A 14,046-nucleotide genomic window follows, 5' to 3' on the forward strand; every position below is an offset into this window, starting at 1 on the left:
TGGATATGTACCCTTCAGGCAATGTACCCTCTAATCTTTTCCATCCATGTGCAGATTTTTTCCATCCAAGTGTAGATTCTTTTTTTTCTGTACAGCAAGGCACATACAAATGTGCACCACAAGTAAAAACAAAAAATCTAGCTGTGGGCTAATCACCTGGGCAGCATTGGAATCTGTCCTGCATGGCCGCACAAGTGCACAGATTTCAGGGAACACTGCCTACAGGGCTTTTTACTTGCCCATGCAGGGCTTCCCTGTAGCAGTGTAGTGTCCTGCTGATTCCCCACTTCTAGAGTCTTTTTCCCCACAGGGAGCTGCCAGAGTCTTTCCCTGCCACAGTGAAAGACTTAGGCAGTGGAGAAAGGCTCTGGCAGTTTCTCAATGTTGAGCCTTTCCCTGCTGCATCCCTGGTGCTGGAGTCTTTTACTGATGCGTAGCTACACACCATAGTATGGCTGCAGCCTGGTTTTCACTGTGCTATGCAGCTACACATACCATACATACCACTGCAAGAGTATGTGCAGTGCAGGATGTATCCTCCGTCATTTGAGAGCAGGAGCACTTCTCTCTTGGTTCTACATTTAATGTTGTTTATAATTGGATAGGAAAATATAGTAAAAATAAAAGCAAACAAAAATTAATTGAAGAACCAATTTTGCTATTTATCTATCTGTCATTTCTCGCAGCAAGAATTTCTGCTGCTTTCATTTCCCATCCCCTAAAAGCTGCAAAGGTTTATCGTTTCCTGTGAGCCATGTCCACGATTCTTCCTCTACCGTAAGAGAGACTGTAGCAGAGTTTTAACCCTCTTTAATTGCCCTCCCTCTTGTCCTTCTAAAGAAACCAAAATCATCTTATCTCTCCTTATGGTTTCATTGGGATTTTTTTTATTAGGTGTTTTTTTCTATACAGTGTATCATAGAAACCTTCCTGCTCTGACCAAACAAGGGCTCGTCAGCTGTGTTAGGCAAAACAGCATAAGCTAATTTCTGTAAAATATTGTGGGCATCTCTAGGCCCTTCTGGGTGAGGCTAAGCTCTTTCATTGTGCTACATGAGGCTAAGAGTGGGCTGTAAGTGACCGATACTTAGCTTTTGATGTCGTTTGGGTGTTGAATATAACAGCTCATCCAGGAAATGTCTTTGTTCAGTTCCTGGGGAAATGTGTCAAATTTCTATATGAAGGCCAGTTCCTCAGTCTCTCACTCTCTTAGTTGGTTCCTGAAATTACTCTGCAAGAGAATATCTAGCTATTATGTCAGTTCTTAGTGTACTTGTTTTACCCTGCACTCTTTATAAACATCTTCCTCCTTTTCCAGAGCTTGGTTTACTCCCTACTAGCAGCCAAACTGAACAGCTGCCAGTGGAAAGATCGGATTTTAGCCTGCAGGGCTCTCTCTCGTATCCGGGGGAATATAAGCCAGGTAAGCTTGCCTCAAGCTCCCTAGACATAAGTGACTTTCAAATTCTAGTGAGTGTTAGCATACTGCAGCCGCTTAAGAAATGGATCATTTTGGCCCTGCACAAATGGAAGTCAGTGGCAAGACTCTCACTGACTTCACTAGGAGCAGGACTGGGACTTCTTATTGTCCACACTTCTAGTAGTTTCTTCTCAGCCATAGATTACACAGTTTATTCAGGACACCACTCTTCATGACAGCTTCTACTAAAAGCAGAAGCTCTTTCTCTGTGTTCCTCTACCGGGAAGGTTTGACACACCAGAGTAAAAAGTTATCAACTAAATTGTGTTTTAATCTAAGCAAAATGGTGGTGATGTGATCTCACATTAAAAGATCATTGCACTACTGTATTTAAATCACTGCCCACACAGCAGGAGGTTGACAGGAGGAAAAGCTCCCATCAACTTTCCTTACTCCTCATGAGGAGCAGGAGTACTGGTGCCGATGGGGCACCCTCTGAGTTCAATTTAGTGCATCTTTACTAGACCCACTAAATTGAATCTGGAAAATCGACTGCGATAGCATCGATCTCCCCTATAGTGTAAACATGCCTGCAGTGTTAGTCTAATTTTACTTCTACTAAAGTCAATAGTAAAATTCCCACTGACTTCAATGGGATCAAAAATAACGGGTCTGGTGGCACTTTAAACACGAAAGAATTTATTAGGTAATAAGGCATAAGCCAGTGTTTCTTAAACTTTTTTAGACCGAGAACACCAAACAATAACTTTTATGAGGAACACTAAGGATTTTTTTGTTGAGCAAAAAAAAAAAAAAAAAAGTTGGGGGAAATATGGACGGTGGGGGGGGAGTTATTGAGCAAAAAAAAAGGTTGCCTGCCCCTTTAAGGGCAGCCATTTTGAATTCTGTTGTTCTCCGCAGCACATCTCCAACTGCCTCGTGGCACACCGGTGTGCCACGGAACACAGTTTAAGAAACACTGGCATAAGCTTTCATGGGCTACAATTCACTTCATCAGATACTGAAAAAAATTAAAAAGGATACAAAAATGGGCCTATCGAGCCTCTCCCCTCACTGTCACCAGCTAATTAAATCAGAGTAGACTTGGCTCCTCTCTAACAGTGGTGAGAAGGTAAGAGTACCTGAATGGGAAATTACCTATTGTAATGCAAGAACCATTCCATGTGTCTATTTAAACCTTGGTTTAAGATATCAAATTTGCATATAATTCTAGCTCAGCAGTTTTCCATTGCAGTCTGTTTTTGAAGTTTTTCCCCCTGACAGTGGCAACTTGCAAGTCAGAAACTGTGTGCCCAGGGAGGTTAAAGTGCTCCCCCACTGTTTTTTGTATGTTGCCATTCTTAATGTCTGATTTGTGTCCATTTATTCTTTTGCATAGAGACAGTCTGGGTCGTCCGATGTACATGGAAAAAGGGTATTTTTGGCATGTGATGGCATATATTACATTAGAAGATGTGCACGTGAATGAGCCTTTGATGGTACTATAGCTGATGTGGTTAGGGCCTGTGATGGTATAGACGTGTGTGTAGCAGAGATCGGGTCAGAGCATCTCTGAGCCCCCTACCCTCTCTCCGCCTCTATCCCCTTGTGGCCCCTATCGAGCCTCTCCCCTCACTGTCACCAGCAGTCCCACCACGGGGGAGGTCCCCTTTTCTAGCTTCTCCCTCGTCCACCGGCTCGCCTCTGGGTCGCTTGTCCAGCTGAGATGGTCCCGGCTTCCTGCCATCCGCTCCGTCCCCGGGGCTACCTTCGCTCCACCTGCTGGGGTTGAGTGCACAACCAGCTCCTGCTCTGCCCCTCTCCTGCCATCTGCCCTCCCTTTTGTATTCCCCGCGTTACGCTACGCAGCGTCCCTGCATAGGGGCCGGTAGCCACGGGGTCCTAACACCTGCGGATTCAGGCTGGGGCGCCTCTACGCATGTGTGGCCAGCTCACTGTTCACCGCTCGGCGCACCGCCAGCAGCAATGGTCGGGTGGCTTCTTGTGTGGGGGTCTGGTCCCCCATCACAATGTGGACAGAGATGGCAACAGGATTTGTGACAGTAATAGGTTCCTAGATTAGTGTTTCCATTGTGGCGTGTGAAATTGGTGGTTTTTGTCTCAAAGTGGAGGGCTGTCTATAAGCAAGGATTGGCCTGCCTTCCAAGATCTATGAGAGTGAGGAATTATCATCTATGACAGGTTGTAAATCCTTGATGATGTGCTGGAGAGGTTTTAGCTGGGGGCTGTAGGTAATGGCTAGTGATATTCTGTTGTATCTGCCCGACTTTATCAATCTGTTTCTTCACTTCTGGTGGTTATTGTAGTTTTAAGAATGCTTGAGCGAGATCCTGTAGGTGTTTGTCTCTGTCTGAGGGATTGGAACACATGTAGTTGTATCTTAGGGCTTGGCTGTGGACAGTGGATCATGTGATGTGTTTTGGATAAAAGCTGGAGGCCTGAAAGTAAAGCGGTATTTATGTGATCATCACTTATTTGTACTGTAGTGTCGCAGAAGTGGATCTCCTGTGTAGAGTGGTCTAGGCTGAGATTGATGGCGAAGTGGAAACAAAGTTAGGCCAATATGCGTTCCACCATTCACTTCAATGGCAGCAGAATTAGGCCCATGCAAAGCTTGTTTGAAAATCCCATTCTAAATTGGTGTCTTTGAATTCAAAGCCCAAGGTTGGTTAATACTGTAATGAGTCAACTTCAGCTCGTGTTGATCTTGTGCATAGGACCTGAAGAACAAGCTTGCACAGTTGATGTGGAATGACTGGAACTCAGAAGTACGCCAGGCAGCTGCCCTAGCACTGGGTCGTATGAAGCTTGGAAAAGAAGTCCATGACCAACTCAGGTGAGAGTTAACCATCATGGTAGCTTTGCTATGGTGAAATGGAGATCAGAACTATTATCACTCAAGAGTTTTGGTCACTTTTGACATCCGTATAGCACTACTTAGCAACAACCATATTAGTATTGCCTTTGCTGAATGGTGGAACCTATCTAGACAATAGATTGACAATGGCACATCCACAGGACTGCTACAGCACTATATTTTTTGGAATGATGATGTATTTTGTAATCCTAATCTATGACAGAAACTTTGCTTTCTAATACATATTGAATGTATGGGTTTCTTTGTTTACAATTACAGCCATAATAATTGCAAGCACATCCCATTGCACGTATACGACTGTTCTTGACATTACCTAGAAACTCTTGCGGGGAAGCAATTACTATATATACTTTTGAATCAGATACTTACATTAAAATTTCAATCCACTAACATGGACTCAGCCTAATTCAGTGTCTGAAAACTGTGAGACCCAAGATAACATTGACGGCTAGAAAAGTTGCATGTCGGCAGCTGAAAAAGAGACCAAAGTTAGGGGCAAATTTTATAGAGCCACTTACATGCATCACTCACTTTTGTTAGTTTCTAGATTACAAAATGATGGGCGCTATCCACTTTATTAGCCTACCTGTGAATATGTCCATTAAGTATTTACAAGCAAATCTCCTATATACTCCAGGAGACATTAGTCTGCAGTAAGGAGTATGTGAATACTCTCATTGAGGACTTGTGTGAAGTGTAAATATAGGTCTCTTGCACAGTGTCCCCAGGAGTGCTGGGACTCATTATAGAGAGACTAAAGGACTGAGTTTTTTTTTTAAAGAGCAGTAAATGGGAAAGGAGCCAAATGGGGAAATAATGAGTCTCAGTCAGTATAACGCTCCCATCTTTGTGTGACTGTGCATCTGCCTGGATCATGCAGACCCCCCACATCCCAGCAGTTGTTTGTTCAGAACTCCTTTGTGCTCTCAGGGTGAAGCTGATCAGAGGAGATTGCCGGATGAAGGTGGAAGCTCTCTCATTGATTGGCTGGCTACGGCTTATGACAGCGAAGTTGCTCCCAGGCTTCCTTAAGTGCTTCTCCAATGACTTTATTGCAGTCCGGAGGGAAGCTTGCCTTACAGCCGGAGCACTCAGAATCAGAGATGAAATGGTAAATGGTGTAAAAAAAAGTCCTGATAAATGATCCTAAACACAAAAGAGAAAAAATGATTGTTTCCTAAGTTAATGCTAATTCTAATTTGTGTATTCCTTGTTCAAGGCAGGATGTACTAATATGGAGCACTCACTTTTGATAATTTCTAGTTTATAAAATGATGGGAACTGATACTGTTAAAGAGTTTATTGTGAGTTTTGAATATTTTTCCCATATGGAATGAGAAAAAAATTATGTATCTCCAAAATATTGGGCAGGAACATGCATGCTGTAAAAATAAAATTGAAGTAAATTAAATTGAAAAACCAGTCTGCTCACCAGTATATAAAAGGGATCTAAGGGACAAGGAACGTGTTTGTAGTGAAAAGCATGCTTCCTTCCACTCCCTCCCTACACAAATCTTCACCCAGAATATTAATCAAACTGTTCTTCTATAAGGCTTGGGAAAAATTGATTAATTTTTAGAATCATTTTTTTCGGGTTTGCATTCAGTGTCTGAACCAGGGACAGAAGACTAGAAGAGAGGCTTGTGGTACAGTATGTGTGTGCTTTGCTCTACTTTAAAATCAAACGCAGGTGGTGGTCTTCAGTTGCAAATAAAAAAAGGAAAATAAACCAGACTGGTCATTCTAACACAATCCAAGCAGATATTGCATTATGTAGGAGGCAGTGTCCCATCCAGAGAACCATGGTTTTTTTTTTTTAGAGTAAGTGACTTGGTAGAAAATAAAACATTTAGGCTACATCTAGACTGCAAGCCTATTTCAAAAAAGAGAGTATAGACTGCAACCAGTACTTTTGAAAAAGCAAACTGCTTTTTCAAGAGAGCACCCAGGCAGTCTGGATGCCCCGTTTCGAAAAAGCACAGTTTGCATTACATTACATTATTCCTCATAAAACGATGTTTTCCACGGTCAAAAAAACTGCCACGTTCTTTTTATTTACTTTCAAAAGAACACGGCAGCAGTCTAGACTCAGGGGAAGATTTTTTGAAAAAAGGCTACTTTAAAAAAAAACCTGTAGTCTAGACACACCCTCACAGAGCCACACTGCTTGCCATCTCTCACATACCTAAATCTAGTATGTCCATGCAATACAGCCCCTTTTAAAAGATCTTCTGGCTCTACCCTGTATCTACTATATATTTGAAAAGTTTGTCTGTCTATGCATGAATCTGTCTCTGTCTGTCTGTTGGTTCAAGTACTCCTCCTAAAACAGGAGTGGGGAACCTATGAGCTGCCCCCAGCTTGCCTGGATCTGGCCCCCAAGGCTCAGGGCTCCTCGCCAGCATTGGGCAGCCCACACTGATGCTCCAGTGCCTTGCCCTGCCATCCCCTGCAGGAATGGAACACACAAATCCACTAAGTTGCACCCCACCCCCACCCCAGGCTTTAGTGTGTGAGGGGAATGTAGGGAGTGTCTTTCTGCTGCTCAGTTTGAAGGCCACGTCAGTGAGGGTTTGGGGTTTTTTGCTTCTCACTTATGTGCAGCCCCCAAATGATTTTTCTGTGGGTCAGCAGCCCCAAAAAAGGTTCCCCACCCTTGTCCTAAATGGTATACAGCTTCAGTATACAGCTTCTTCTTATCATAACTTAAAGCAAGGTAAGGGTTTGATTGTGCCAGGAAAGCAGGATGTGCCTGGAATGAAATTGCTTCTCATAAAATCATACAGAAAAGAGACAACCTCCAGGCAGATGAAAGTGGCTGGCTGCGAATGCTCCCCTCCCGCAGTCTGGGACTGATCCAGACCCAAGCCTCCCATCCCCAGGTGCCCTTTAAGGAGGGCAAGGGGATTGAAGCTCCCTCCTGATTCATACAGGAACGTTGCTGGCTCTTCCCCTTCATCATGGACTAAGAGGAAAATGCACGGTTTGCTGCATTCGTCACTCTGACTGGGGAGCATGGGGGGGGGGAGAAATAAACCGGGACCTGCCCTAGCCAAGGGAGATGCACCCCTCCCCGGCTGTGCTGGCTGGAGCCAAATTGCTGTGGTGAGAGAGGGCTCTAGTCTTCTCTCTTTGGGGCAACCTGCATACTGAATCCCTCCTCTTCAGCCCCACCCCAGAGCAATGATTTGAAGGAAGCATGTACATTTTCATTTTATTTTCCAAAAAACAAAAATTGAGTTAAAGATCCGAGCAGTGCTGGGTAAATCTTCTAGGATTACTGTATGTTGTGTTCTGTCCTGTATTGTTTTCACTTGTGCTTTTAGTCTCATTAGCTCTTTAGGACAGCGATTTATTATTTGTTGTCGGTCACATCTTGTATGGTATCACATGCTCATATGATCCTAAATAAATAATAAAGCATGATGATAATATCTACTAACAGCTGTATCCTTCCATCTCAGGTGCTAACGTGCCTCTTTAAGATGATGCAGACTGACTCCCATTGGAAAATCAAAGCTTTTGCCATCAGAGGTATAGCAGTTAGTTGCTGAAGACCAGTTGTCTTAATAGGCTATTTGTTTGTAAGGATTTTAATATTTTAATTTCTTAAATTATATTTAAGATTTCAAAATCTGCAAGTTTAATGTCAGATGTGGCACATGTGAACAGATAGAAAATCTAATGGGAATAGAAATACAACAGTAGGATCTTCGATATAGAGTACTAATTTAACAAAGTTCATAAACCTCTGCTGTGTGGCCTGAAAATAGTAGCTGTTAACATTTTAAATTTAACTACTTTCATGGATCCTATGCCAGGAGATAAAGCTCTTTCACTGGTAGATTTGCAAAAGGGGCACAGCAGCACACAAAAACTTCTCAGTCCGCTACAAGGAACAATTCCTCAAATTCTCGAGATTCTTTATTAACCAATTGTTAAATATCAGGGTCCTGTGCAGCAAATTTGCTTTGTATCCCCTCTCTCTCTCTTCTGTGAAAGTTTTTAAGTAGCTAAGAACATCACTAGATGACTTGGGTAGATTTATTTTGGATTTAAAAAATACAGTGATTCAAAGCAGCAATTTTATTGCAGGCTGAGAATTCTAAACTGTGTATAAGCCAGGGCCAGAAAGCATTATTCTAAAAAAATTCATATGAATGAAAATATTCTTTATACTTTTATCTTGGATTTCCTCTGAGGATCTTTGACTCGGATCCTCAAAGGTACATAGGTTCCTAACTTCCACTGAAGTCACTGGAAGTTAGGAATGTAAAATACCTTTAACTTAAGGCCCAGATCTTCAGTGTACACAACACACATTCATTCAGTCTTGCAATCCTAAGCCAAGTACTATATCCATTTTACAGATGAGAAAACAGACAAATTTGGCTTCTTCTTACTCCAGACACCTCCCAGAAAATAGCAATGGGCAATTCTTCCTTAACTTCTAAAATTCTCACCTATGGGGTTCCTCAAAGTTCTATTCTCTCATCATTATGTGAAACCGTGAGAGAAGCACGAGGATCTATGGTCTTTGGTGTCACATGCGAAAAGTACGCAGAAAGAATTCTGCTTTACATCTCCTTCACTCTGACACAAATAGCAACAAATGTCCCAGTGCCTGGCTAAAAGGCAGCTGGCTGAAGCTGGACCCAGACAAGATGGAAGTGATATTGCAGGGAAGGAGGAAACACTTTGGAAAGGAGTTAATATTCCACCTTTCTTTACTGAGGGTGTCTGTCTCCGGACAGTCAAATCAATTTGCAGCTTTGGGCTCCTTATTAATACTGAAGGGAGCGACATCTGCAAGAGAAAAAAAGCAGCCTTCTTCGACACGGGATAGTTAAAAGATTATATCCAATGTTTTGGCTGTGCTGATCCACACATTTGTGATGTGCATTACAGACTGGATTTACTGCATGTCACTAGAGTTAGATACAAGTTGCATCTACCAACCTTAAGCTTTTCTTTTTTTTAATTTGTAGTCCCCTTACTATAGGAGCCTCTGACTTTTACTGGGAGGATCCTTTGTGCTGCAATCTAGCTCTAGAGATTACAACTCCCATGAGCCTTTGGGGAAAAGGGGGAAAAACTTGCTCTCTTCTTCCAGACAGGGAAAGAGAAGGATGGTGGGCTCCATTTTGGGGAAAGGAACCAGATTGCTGGTGTGGAGCCTTTTCCAGGTCAGGAGCTGTGTTGTTGAAGTGAGAGCCTGTTACTCAGAGCCTGCTGGGGCTTGGATCTAGCAGGCTGCTTCAGGGGTTATTGGTGATTATCCCTGGAGAAGAGAGACCCTGGCTGTGCCTGTGGCTGAGAAGGGCCTGCATAAACTTGCATAGAAGTAACTGAGAGTAACTGTGGCTGTTTGGGAAAGTGCTGCCTGGGATGGAGCACAGAAGACAAACTAACTTTGGGTCTAAAGAGAGCCAGAGTGATCTGCCCAGTGAACCAGAGCTGCTAGCATTTGCTGGGGACTGCTCTAGTGGCAGAGGGATTTTGTAGTTGACTGCTGAGCTTGGACTGACACAGAACCCGCACAGTGCTGTCTCCACTCCAGCTGCAGACCTTCAGGCGTGTCCACACAAGTGTCTGGAACGCTGAATCCAGAGGAGTGCGCACTTTGGGGTGGAATAAATGGTGGCAGGGTAAATGCCAGTTAGATAAGTTTCCTTTATTTCTGTGTACTTAATTAATTGATTTTATTCACTTTTAATCTGTTAAACCCTGTTTAAATTGTTAAGTAAAGGGCTGTTAATTCTAATTCAATCAATTAGATGTATATTATTTAGAATTGTTGTTTTGGTGTTAGATCCAGATTAGTACCATAATTATTTTATTCCTGGAGGCTCCCAAGGCACACCATTAAGTGTGTACAGGGCCAGCCAGATGGAGGCACCACAATTGTATATTCCTTTAGGACAGTGGTCCCCAACCTTTAGAGGCTCCTGGGAGCCCGGGGGTGGGGCCACTCACGCGCCGGGCGCCCAGGGGCGGGGCCACGTGTCCTGGGGCACGCCAGGGGTGGGAATGCCCTTGCACCCGGCGCCAGCATGTGCCCCAGGGCCGGGGCCTCCCGAGCGCCTTGTGCCGTGGGCTGGCACCGCCGACCGAGCCGCACGCCTGGGGCCAGCACTGGCGCCAGGCACCCGCATGTGCCCCCGGGCTGGGGCTGCCTGAGTGCCGCACACCAGGCGCCGTTGCGTGTCGCGCGCCTTGGGCCAGCGCCTCCAGTGTGCCGCGCGCCGGGGGCGGGGCCGGCCCAGGTTGTCGGCAGGCACGCACAAATGCCCCGGCAGGTGCCATGGCACCCGCGGGCACCGCGTTGGGGACCACTGCTTTAGGAGCAAGGGACTGCAGCAAGGGAGTGGATAGGAGATCCCCACCTAAACAACATCACCACTGGGGTACTTGGGATCTCCTTTAATGTTAAAGCCATCAGGTGCCCAGGCACACATGTGAGTGTGGCTTGCTCTTGAGTAACCACAGGAGGAAAGAGGGGGGTTACAAATTAAAATTACCTTTAATGCAGATTATCTAACTCCTGGCATCAAACACACAAAACCCCAGGCCAAAGACAACTGCCAGGGAGAGAGAGCCGGAAAAGTTATACACAAAGACCGTGTCTAGACTGGCCAGTTTTTCCAGAAAATCAGCTGCTTTTCCGGAAAAACTTGCCAGTTGCCTACACTGGCTGCTTGAATTTCCGCAAAAGCACTGACTTCCTACTGTAAGAAATCAGTGCTTTTTGCGGAAATACTATGCTGCTCCCGTTCGGGCAAAAGTCCCTTTTGCGCAAAAGGGCCAGTGTCGACAGCTGAGATTTGTTTTGCGCAAAAAAGCCCCGATTGCGAAAATAGCGATCAGGGCTTTTTTGCGGAAAAGTGCGTCTAGATTGGCCACGGACGCTTTTCTGCAAAAGTGCTTTTGCGGAAAAGCATCCGTGCCAATCTAGACACTCTTTTCCGAAAATGCTTTTAACGGGAAACTTTTCTGTTAAAAACATTTCCGGAAAATCATACCAGTGTAGACGTAGCCAAACTTTGGTTGCAGAGCAAGTAATTGAACCCAAATCTTCTAAATCCCAGGCTAGTAGCCTAACCACAGGGCAATCCTTCCTCTCTGCAGAATATGTAACATTGCTATGGTGGCACAATTTTTCCACATTGAGGAGGCAGAGCCTTTTGACTGCTATACTTAATGTCAAAATGGTATATTTACATTAGGGATGTAAAATCCCATTTAATCAGTTAACTGGTTAAACATTTTGTTGAACTGGTTAACCTCTTAAATGGAGCTGGACTGGAGCAGCTCTCTGCCCATGGCATGGTGCAGTGGGCCAGTCGGGCTGGAGCAGCCAACTGCCCGTAGCACGGCAGGCTAGGCCCACTGTGGGTGGAGGCTGCTCCAGCCAGGCTGGGCCACCAATTAACCATTCACATCCCTAATTTACATGTCCCTATACACCTCATTTTTCAGTATTTCTGAGGCCTATTATTTACCTCCCATATTACTTTCTTAGGGCTTCCTCCCCAATATGATATCACTAAAATTAGAAAGTAATACATTTAGAACAAATGTTTTAAAATGTTACTCTCATTACCCTAGAATCTTGTAGATTTTGATGCCATAGGATGTGAATAAATCAAACTGTGACTGGATTTCTAAAAAGAATGGGATAATGTTATGATTGAGCCAATATTTGTAGATGGGTATAAGGCTAAAATAGATGTAATCAAATCCATGCAGGAGATAAGTTGATTGCTACACAGGGCAGCAAAGAATCTTCACCTCTTGCCCTTTCCCAAGCAACTCTGCACAATTGACAAAGCACGTTGGAGATGTGTTTTTGTTTTATGGGTTTTTTTTAACCTTTGCTGTTGCATGGGATATTAGCTACTTGCCAGAGGTTTCTTCTGCCCTGTTTGGAAAATCTGTGTTCCTAAGTTTCCACAAGCAGGAAGCCCTTTGGAATACTTAAGAAAGAAGCACATGAGTTAACACAACCAAATCCTGACATGAAAGCATTTAAACAAAGCAAAGTACTTGTTTTCTCATTTTGTGGCAGCACTGGGCCAAATAGGTCATGTGACCCCTCAACTGAAACATCATCTTCTTTGGGCTGTTCATCATGAGGAAGAACCTGGAGTACGAAGGGAGGCCTGTCGTAGCATTGTAGCTCTCCAGCTGCAGGATGAAAGTGTTCGGGCCGTGTTACTAGAGCGGTTGATTCTGGAACCAAATGAGATGGTCAGAGAGTAAGTAGCCAGGTTCCAAAAGCAAAACATGCTCAGGGCAAAATAAAGCCTCTCTCATTATGGTTTTTAGTGGATACTCCCCAGACTTCTGAGTGTGCGCTGTGTGCCCACCTTCTTTCTAAGGGATACTGCTTTGTTTCCTAACACTGCATCTTCACAACATAGCAGGGATGAGGCAATACATAATTTCCTCAAAGGGCTTCTAAGGATTAATTTGATCACCCCTGAATTAACCCCTCTTTTACTGTCTCCAAAACTTACCTTTCAAAGCAGCTGATGATTGCTAGGTAGGGTTGGGGGAAGATGGAAGATGGTACAAGTGTTCCTTGTACCATTATTCCAATTCTCTGCACCCACTTCATGAAGCTGTTGCCATCAATATCAGCCAAGATTTCTGAAAATATTTCCACGGGTATCCAACCTCTCTTCTTATTCAGATTTTCCGGCCCTTTCCACACTCGATTTTGAATGTCTTACTAAAGTAGGGAGGTTTGGTCAGACTTTCACATTTCACATAACTTCTCAAGGGAGACAGAATACAAATACCCCAATTCCATGATTCTTGAACTGTGGTCCATGGAGACCTTGCAGATCGTTTGGGAGAGCTGGCAAGTCATATGGTGTCAGCTGTTGTCTTTATCCAACATTAAATGAAGAGAAAAAGGTTTTCCCAATATTGAGTTTGGTCCATATAAATTATTGTCACAGTAGTCATTGATATGTGCTAAGGGCCAAACAGGAAATGCAATATCATAGGAAAATCTCTCTATTAAGCTGTGCTCCATGCTATGGCAAATATTTGAGAATTCTTGCCTTAACTGGAATGTGGGTATTACACTTCTCTTCTGATGAAAGATACTATCATATAATTAAAGACCAGGGTCCAGTTCTGATGTTACTGATGTTGGTTTTACATTAGCGTGACTCAGTTGGCTTCAATAGTTACCCCATAGATGTACCTGTGTAACTGAGATCAGGGTCACAAGTGGTCAGGATCATCATTTTTACTTCTCATCTGGAAGTGTGCCCCAGCATCACGTCCCCTAACATGTTACAGCATTGCTTCAGTATCAACACAAAGACAAAAAAAATCCTTAAATATGTTTAAATCACATGTTTAAATATATTGTGAACAGTATTGTGTTAATACTGCTTCCAGCAGCACCTAACAAATCATTAAAGCTAGTTATCTTACCTACTTGCTCCCCTCTCTCATCTGCTACCTCTATGCAATTCTGTACTTGCTCCCCCGCCAATCCTCTGAAGCCCAGACCAGCTGGTGGCCCAACCCATGCCAGTGTGGGAACACAATCCCTTCCTTCAACAGTTTACAGTGATAGTTGCTGTTAGCTCTTCTTCACACATGTATGTGAGGCAAACAAGAGAAGGCAGCACATATTGAAGGGCTTGGCTGGTTCCCAGATAGCATTTTAACTTCATTGCTCTTTGTGGCTCTCGCTTTTCCTTCA

At 43.9% G+C, this 14,046-nt stretch overlaps 1 protein-coding gene across 3 annotated transcripts in view; it reads left to right on the forward strand.

Annotated features, from left to right (window-relative positions):
• HEATR4 (HEAT repeat containing 4) overlaps positions 1-14,046 on the forward strand; it is a 47,897-nt gene that overhangs the window by 17,133 nt on the left and 16,718 nt on the right. For all 3 annotated transcript variants that reach the window (XM_075927262.1, XM_075927263.1, XM_075927264.1), the window contains exons 9-13: positions 1,319-1,423; positions 4,159-4,277; positions 5,250-5,430; positions 7,784-7,853; positions 12,388-12,577. In XM_075927262.1, coding sequence (XP_075783377.1) covers positions 1,319-1,423; positions 4,159-4,277; positions 5,250-5,430; positions 7,784-7,853; positions 12,388-12,577 — 665 coding nt within the window. The remainder of the gene's footprint in view (positions 1-1,318; positions 1,424-4,158; positions 4,278-5,249; positions 5,431-7,783; positions 7,854-12,387; positions 12,578-14,046) is intronic.

The sequence above is a fragment of the Pelodiscus sinensis genome, chromosome 4 (genome assembly GCF_049634645.1).
Source record: "Pelodiscus sinensis isolate JC-2024 chromosome 4, ASM4963464v1, whole genome shotgun sequence".
Taxonomy (NCBI): domain Eukaryota; kingdom Metazoa; phylum Chordata; order Testudines; family Trionychidae; genus Pelodiscus; species Pelodiscus sinensis.